Here is an 8,704-nt window from a genome sequence, read left to right as displayed (position 1 = left end):
GAGTTTATCCCTTCTTATAGAAAGGACAAATGAAAGTGACGATCACGTGTCATCTTCAGTAAACGCATTTCATACATAGGTAAACTGATTTTATTTCGCTTTTTTTTAGATTTTTGGTCCCGTCCAACAGTTGATCCGTTTCAAATCCCTTGATGAGGTCATTGAACGTGCAAATGACTCGGATTATGGATTGGCAGCCGCTGTCTTCTCCAAAGATATAGACAAGGTCAACTACCTGGTTCAGGGTCTACGTGCGGGTACGGTTTGGGTTAATGCCTACAATGTTCTTGCGGCGCAAGCTCCATTCGGTGGATACAAAATGTCCGGACACGGTCGCGAAAACGGAGAGTATGGTTTGCAGGCGTATACCGAAATCAAAAGTGTCATCACCCGTATCCCGGTCAAAAATTCCTAAATATTGTGTCGCTCTAAAAGTGCATTCTAGTGCCATAAGGTCTACATTTGAAATGTTGAGATGCTGTAAGCATCATATCGAGCTCTGAATAAATATCATTATAACATATATTATTTTTCAGTGTTCAAAATTATTTACCTTTCTCAATGATTATCCATAAAGTACAGAATTAAGATTAATTTAAAACACTAGTTGAAAACAGTCTCTTCCACATTTTTTTCGGAATATTTTTAAATAAAATACACAATAAATAATAGAAATATAACTTTTTTAACCGCTCTCCATTGCTCAAAAGGGAATAAAATCAGTTCACATTTGACATTTATTTCTAGTTCACTGAATCAATCAATTTCTAGTTGACGCAACGTTCCTGCTAATTCGTTCACGACAGGGGCTTTTCGCGATTCATCTATTTTCCACCGTGTGTCGTCAGTAAAGTAATCTCTGCAATTAAAGTGAAATAAGATTGAGTCTACGTGAAGATAGTTTTTAGACAGTAACATGAATGTTGAAGAATAAAATTATTTTGATTCATATTTAAGCTGAATATTACAAAAACTAAATTCTGTTCTTGATATCAGATACAAAATTCATTTGATAGAATGATAGAATTTTATAGTTACTAAATGTCACTCTGAGACATGGAATTAAAACTTATTTGATTCTTCGATCTTTTCGAGCATCCATTGATCACGTTTTCCTTGTGAAAAGTGGAAAAACTGGAATTCCGTATCAGTTCACTCACCTTAGCAATTCTAAGCGCTTGAACCAATCGGCCTTGTGCTTAGCGATCGATTGCTTTCCACCATACTCATCGGGCAAGATGTCCTTTGGCACATGTTCATAGATCGATTCCGAGTTTGGTAGATGGAAGTGCAACTGTTTTTTTTAGAAATGTAGGATGAAAGAAAAAACAGGTGGCAGCTTAGAATCCAATCCGAATACGCAGTGCATGCTTTGCGCACTTACCATTTCAGAAACTCGCTTTTTCATAAATGGGCGAACTATGTACATGACACGGTCCAAGAATGGTGTGCAGTTGATCACGTGGATGGCCTTCAATCTTACGGGGTGGGCTTCCTGCGAAGAAATAAATACAAACGATAGATCAACTAAGTTTAAATGCTACATTTTGAAGGATAAGCAACCTGTGTGTATCGCATGTACACTCGTAAAGTTGAAAGGATAACTTTCGTCAAGTGACGCAGAGTAAATCCATTCATATCGAAAATCGGAATATCTCCTCCGTCGGTCATGGGAATATCAGGTTGTATCATGCGGCTGTCAGCAATGACGAAAAAAGTTCGAATAACGTCGTTGAAATGAAACTGAAAAAACGTTCTTGCGTTATTTTGCATTCAGGATAATTCAAGTAAACGGAACAAACCTTATCAGGATCACAGTCCACCAGACGATAGAATACAAATTTATCCGAACAGCCTTCAATGCATGGCAATGGAACCATATCACTGTAAAAATGCATTTCAGTTAATGAACTAAATAAATCTCGAATGATCTTATAAGACTTTGATAAGTCCCTTTTTAAAAATTAACAATTGTCGTTCATAGATTTCAAAAATTCCAACGCTTACATTGCTTTCAGGATTCTCTGGATTTTTTCTTCCTGCGGATCACGATCACCGAATATGATGGGATTATTCTGTCGAATCGTATATCCGAGAACGAAAATCTTCTTTGCGTACTCTAGATCGCCTTTGGTTGAATGAATATACCGCTTCAGGAGTAGGGGATCTGAAATAATAGGGGATTTAATTGAACAGAGAATTAACTTTAGATCCAAACGATGGACAGCTCAAGACTTGGACAAAGAACAGCAGTTATAGCTGAAATTAAATTTTGATTTTTCAAGCTGGTATTCAAATTTTACGATAAGAATTCATTTTAATTTATAAAATATCGAACAAAACCCAAATTCAGATTTCAGATTCTTAAAATGAAGAGTGAGTTACCGTAAATATATTTTACTAGCTGACCCGGTGTGCTTTGCTACACCTTCCAAAAGTTATTGAAATTTGTGGTGCCTAGTTATTTAATTTTTTATTTATTTGCACAAAATTCCCAATTCAATTTCAATATCATAAAAATGTTTTTTCAAAATAAAATTGCAACGTTTTTCTTTAATCTTAATTCATTTATTTTTGAATCCTTGTTTCAATCTTTTTATGACTCTGGATTTCTTTGCCTCATAAATTAATGGCTTATGCCATTTTTTTATGTATGGAATCTTCGCTGTCTCTTTCTTTGTAGAGCGGGTCTCAAACTATCCTAGAAAAGTTTTTTGTAACAAAATAACATCACTCAAGGATGGAAAAATTCGTTCACCAGCATGAACGCTAATGATTCTCAATCACCGCTCCGTTCACGATGATAGCATCGGCGATGCGAGCGTGAACAGACGACCGCTGATTGGTCGGATAAGCAATCCGAATGAATGAACTTTTAAATACGTTCGGGTGAACGAACCGATGGCCGAAACGTTCGCCGCAGTTAACTGGATCGTTTTTTATTTTCACCACGACGTTCGTTGGGTGAATTGATTCGCAAATGATTGTTGAAACACAATCACCAAACGATTGCACGATTGCATTCGCGAATGTTTCTGTAACCGGTAAAGGATTACACCATCAGGCAGGGCCGTAGGAAGAACCGACTCATGGGGGGGGCTTTTGATGACTGATTTTTAGCTATGATTTTTTGTCCAAAAATGCACGAATACAAAAAAATATTAAAACACATTATGATTGTTACAATATGATTAGTCATTTTTAACTACTTTGACATTTAAAGTTTTCGTATTAAATCGTAAATTTAGAAAATTGGTTCTAAAATTAAGAGTTAAGGAGTTAAAAATCTTTGAATTTGATTTAAAATTTAGCCCTTGATGAAAATAAATCAATTTAAAAAAAAGTAAAAGATAAAAATCATAAGATTTTCTCATCAAATTTTAATGATTCAAACTTGAACCAAATTAATGATTTAAGTTTAAAAATTGGCTTAAAAAAACAGCAATGATATTACATTGCGGACCAAATACGAGACATTTCGTGTTTTCGCTAGCCGCTTGTATGCTCCATTAAAAAGCATAATTAAAATGAAATAAATCTAATAATGAAACCTCATTCTACAAAATGAAATACGACACTTCCACTCATATATCTATATTAAATTAGCAGAATTTTGTCTATTGGGTTCTGGAACATAAAATGCCAAATTTTGGTGCTCTTAATGTGTGGAAAATGTCAAACAATGCACTGGAAAAATAAAGAAATTTGTGAAGGATTTTTAGCTGAAAATTTTTCTTTACCTGTAAATATGTCTTATAAAGAATCAACTCCATAATGAAAGGCCTATGGATATTTTTTTTAATAATTTTTTTTTGCGGATAACATAAAAAAAACTGAAATTCTAACTTTTATTTGTGGTTTTCAGCTAAATTGTGTTTCCAAACTAATTTGGTTGATAAAATTGCAATCTGGAAATTGAATTGACAAGCAATTTTAACACATTAAGCAGCGCCAAGAAATCTACGACGTGAAACACCGAAATTTGGCATTCAATATCTCAGAAAACCCTGGAATTTTTTTTATGTAACAGAATATATTGTGTTCAATTTTGTCGAATAAAATTTAACACTTAAATTTAGTCCATTCGAGTTATATTTCGAAGTGTAGCAAAATAAAAAATTGTTCTTTGAATTTGTATCCTAATTTCCATACGATTTCTCAAGTGTTAAAAAAATACGATTTTCGAATTCTATTCCAGATCAGAATTTTCAGAGCAGAGTTATAGAGCCCTCATTCATGAATCTATTAACTTAATTCTGCATTTCAGGTTTAATTTAAATTCACTATTTAAATTACTTTTTTTATCTGTATTGTGAATAAGATTAAAATATAAATTTACAAAGATCTGAATCTTTTCAAATTTTTTCTTTTTTTATATTCATATAACCCTAATCAAAATATTGAAAATACATGTGATCTCGAAAAACATTATTCAAATTTAATATGAATTGCATAACCAAGTTTGAACCATGATTTAAAAGCAGCTTTTCATTTCTAATTTCTTAAGATTATTTGTACTGAAAATAATCCTGAACAGGGTACAGAATCCGAAATACAAAAATAGGAATAAAATTTGGGTTATGGGAATTATGGAACCAGAACCTCCGAAATGGGTTTAATTTAATTCAAAATTTTAAATTCAGCCCAGAATTTCGATGACCAAGTGAGAAAATTTTGAAAAAGTGTAGCAGAATTTCGGACTTGAGATGGGTTTTTGAAATTTTGTTTTTTGTCTGGATTGATTAAAATTACTCCATTATCATAATTTGGTTCTGAATTCAAAATTTTGAGTGTAGAGTAGAATATCTCGGTTGCTGTTTTGGATCCTCATGGGGGGGGTTTAACCCCCAAAACCCCCCCCGTTCCTACGGCCATGCCATCAGGTGCTTGTTTTTCGGCTAATTTTGTGCGTGTTTTAGCCCCCGCGCTCGCTGACGGTTAGTTTTCTCATGATTTTATTATAATTTATGTTCGAATAAGAACATTCAGCACTTTTGCACATTGCGCAGATAACTAAACTGACAAAGGGGGGTTTGAAAATGTCCACTCTTGTTTACGAAGCCTAGGGATTTAGCTTTTGGCTACTGGGACATTTTTTTAACCAAAATTGCTAAATAATCATTTAATTATGTTGAGATTGCAAGAATACAGAATACAAAATTATTACTTTTATATGCGTCACATAAAAGTTATAAAATCCCACACATAAATATTGTAAGCCGACATAGCACTCAAATATCTGCCTACATCTGGGCGATTACGTGCTTGCCTACTTGAAGGCGTTTTGTTTTGTTCGAATTGGTTTTCGGAAGGAAATGAAAAATTGTGAGGTATTGGCTCGAAATTTTTTAAATTTTTATTGTTAATTGAAATAACTATAAAAATGCTAAGCCTAATACGTGCGTATGTTTCGCGTTCGTATCCCATTGGGGCATAAAAGCGAATTCCGCACCGGAAAATCAGCAGCTAAGACGACGTTTATTCGACTGAAACAATATCGACGGCTTTGATCGACACCAGGCCGACGTCCTTGCCTCCTATTTTCAAACCCCCCTTTGTCAGTTTAGTTTTCTACGCAATGTGCAAAAGTCCACACTTTTACTAATTATATGTTGAATGTTCCTATTCGAACATAAATTAAAATAACATCATGAGAAAACAAACCATCAGCGAGCGCGGGGGCTAAAACACGCACAAAATTAGCCGAAAAACAAGCACCTGATGGCGCAATCCTTTACCGGTTACGGAAACATTCGCGAATGCAATCTTACAATCGTTTGGCGATTGTGTTTCGACAATCATTTGCGAACGTCGTGGTGAAAATAAAAAACGATCCAATTGAACGCGGCGAATGTTTCGGGCTTCGTTTCGTTCTCCCGAACTTATTAAAAGTTCATTCATTCGGGACAGCGTTACCACATATACAGATTTTTCAGTGAGCATACAGATTTTTTGAAATTTTCAAACCAAGAATCTGTATGTACAGATTACAGATAATTGGAAATTTATACAGATTTTATACAGATTTTCAGCAAATGAAAAAATTCTATGATATTTTTATTACGCTTTGAGTTAATTGAGAATAATCTCCTTTGATGATCCAACGTTCAAGCCATCAATTGCCATGCTCACAAATGAGAAAAATCTTCCAGATTATAGTTCGGAACTGCATCAATGCAACGGTAAGAAAACAGTTTTCAAACCTGTGTCCGAAAATCATATACCAAGATCAGACATTACATTACACGAAATGTAACTTTTAATGGTACCTAGTTAAATATCATTGAGTTACTTCAGCTGCTGTGAATATTTTTCTTGCAGTATACAGCGATTACAACTAAATACAGAAACTGATCAGAGACAATTGACACAATTTAAAACTCCCATCTGATTGTTAAACCCCGGATGGACAAAGATCGTTGCATTTTACGAAACATATCCACTTTAAAGTTGGCGTGACCTTATTTTTTACATGTAGCGGTAGCGGATATGTATTTTGTTTGGATTTCGTGCAATGTTTCGCAGACACATTTATTTGTACAAACAAACCAAAAAGCGGATTGCATGTAGCAAAATCACAGAATTAACACTGATTTGAAAGATCGCACAAATGTCGCAGTTCGCAATAATGAAGAGGGCAACTAGATCAGTGCGCCACGCATTATAAAAAAGGTCACAGTAGTGCAATGTTAGTATCCGGAATCAAAATTTTGAATACAGATTTTAATACAGATTTTTGAGATTTTATACAGATTAAAAAGATTTTTTGCCTCGAAAATACAGATTTAAATGTGGCAACGCTGATTCGGGATTGCAATCGTTAGTGTTCATTGTGGTGTGTTAACTTTTTCCTTTCCCGATTGTTTCGATTGGCAGTTAGAATTGAATGAGTTCACCACGGATTGCAGATTGAATGTACTTCGATCCGATTTTTTCCATGCCTGACATCACTATACACTTATTTTACATATTCGTTCTCGAATTATTATACAAATTGTGAGAGTGACCTCCTCCATCATTTCTTTAACCCTGATAGAAGGAATGGGGTCTCATAACATTAGAAAAACACTTCTTATATACAAATACGATTTCATGTCATATATGGCGTCATTCTCGGTAAGCTCTCGAGCTACTAAAAAAATGGGTGACCCTCTCTCCACTTTATATCTCCCCTCTGGCAGGAGAAGGGAGTCTCAAACCATCGAAACAACATTACCCGTTCACACATATGTTTCCATGCAAATTTGGTTCCATTTACTCGATTAGTTATCAAAATATTTAAAAAAAATGAATGAGTGACCCTCTTTCCGTTTTATCGTTCCACTGAATGAAGAAAGGGGTGCTAAATCACCGAAAAAAAAATTTCTTGTACTCAACTACCCTCCCATGCAAAATTTGGTTTCGGTTGCTTTAATAGTTGTCGAGTTGTGCCATAAAATTTGTATCGGAGCCCCTCTTGCTGCCTACCTTCCCTACCTGGAAGGAGGGGATCAAGATCAAACATTTCGTGTATTCAAATACATTCTCATGCCTAATTCTGACCCATTTGCTCGATTGTTAGATTGTTCCCATGTCATATTTGGTTCCATTTGTTAGATAAGTGCTTGGTTTATGCAACATAATCGTATATGAGCTCCCGTCTTCTCTAACTGTATCCCCGATTGAAGGAGAAAGAAGTCTCAAATAAGCTAATTACATTTTTACGTATCCAAATGCTTTCCCATGCCAAAGTTGTTTTCATTTGCTAAAGTAATGCGAAAAACTGTAAAGGAGCCCCCTCTTTCCTCCCTTTCACGCAACTGGAAGAAGGCAGTAGTACCAAATATTCACAGAAGCTTTACATGTGCTCAAATACCCTTACAAACCAAATTTCGTTTTGATTTGCTGGGTAAGTTCCCGAGTGATGTAAAAAGTGTATGAAAGCACCCTCCTCCCTTAAGATTTTAAAACTTGAAGAACGGAAGGTTCTCAAAATATCATAGAAACATTTCTCGTAATAAAATACCTTCCCACACCAAATTTGGTTCCATTTGCTTGATTAGCTATTCAATTATGCTGAAAATTGTAATGGAGCCTCCCCCCCCCCCCCCTTTTTTATCTCCTCACTGGAAGGAGGGAAGGGTATTCAAAGAACTATTTATCGTACCCAAATAACCTTCCAAGCCAAATTTGGTTTCATATGATCGAATAGTTTCCAAGTTATGCAATTAAAAAGGTATGAAAGCCCCCTCCTTCCTTCCTGTATCTTCACTGAAAGGAGGGAGGGGTCTGAAATAATCATAGAACCATTCCTCGTATTCCCCTACCCTCCCATGCCAAATTTGGTTCCATTAGCTTGATTAGTTCCCCAGTTATGTTAAAAATTTTAAGGTAGACCCCCTCCCTCCTTCATATCTCCTCACTGGAAGGAGGGAGGGGTACCAAATATTCTTAGAAACATTCCTCGTACCCAAATACCCTTCCATGCCAAGTTTTACTTGATTTGCTTGATCAGTTCTCGAGTTATGAAGACTTATTACTTTTATATGAAAGGCCCCCTCCCCCCTTCATATTAGAGGGAGGGGTCTCAAACCACAATAGGAACCTTCCCCGGCCTCCAATACCCCCACCTGCCAAGTTTCACGTAAATCGGTTCAGTAGTTTTCGAGTCTATAGGGAACAGACAGACAGACAGACAGACAGACAGACAGACATACAGACAGAA

At 35.5% G+C, this 8,704-nt stretch overlaps 2 protein-coding genes across 3 annotated transcripts in view; one reads left to right on the top strand and one right to left on the bottom strand.

The window, feature by feature from the left end:
• The window catches only part of LOC129752912 (aldehyde dehydrogenase, mitochondrial-like), a 5,827-nt gene extending 5,412 nt beyond the window's left edge, over positions 1 to 415 (top strand). The window contains exon 2 of the mRNA XM_055748701.1: positions 110 to 415. Coding sequence (XP_055604676.1) covers positions 110 to 415 — 306 coding nt within the window. The remainder of the gene's footprint in view (positions 1 to 109) is intronic.
• A 251-nt stretch (positions 416 to 666) lies between these two features.
• Positions 667 to 8,704, bottom strand: part of LOC129750807 (alpha-tocopherol transfer protein) — a 29,449-nt gene continuing 21,411 nt past the window's right edge. For both annotated transcript variants that reach the window (XM_055745888.1, XM_055745887.1), the window contains exons 3-8: positions 2,008 to 2,167; positions 1,803 to 1,884; positions 1,564 to 1,743; positions 1,385 to 1,495; positions 1,161 to 1,294; positions 667 to 859 (exon numbers count right to left, since the gene is read on the bottom strand). In XM_055745888.1, coding sequence (XP_055601863.1) covers positions 757 to 859; positions 1,161 to 1,294; positions 1,385 to 1,495; positions 1,564 to 1,743; positions 1,803 to 1,884; positions 2,008 to 2,167 — 770 coding nt within the window. In that variant the 3' untranslated portion in view covers positions 667 to 756. The remainder of the gene's footprint in view (positions 860 to 1,160; positions 1,295 to 1,384; positions 1,496 to 1,563; positions 1,744 to 1,802; positions 1,885 to 2,007; positions 2,168 to 8,704) is intronic.

This window comes from Uranotaenia lowii, chromosome 3, assembly GCF_029784155.1.
Source record: "Uranotaenia lowii strain MFRU-FL chromosome 3, ASM2978415v1, whole genome shotgun sequence".
NCBI lineage: Eukaryota > Metazoa > Arthropoda > Insecta > Diptera > Culicidae > Uranotaenia > Uranotaenia lowii.
Note: the sequence above shows the minus strand (reverse complement) of the source record. Positions and strands in the feature narration are given on the sequence as shown.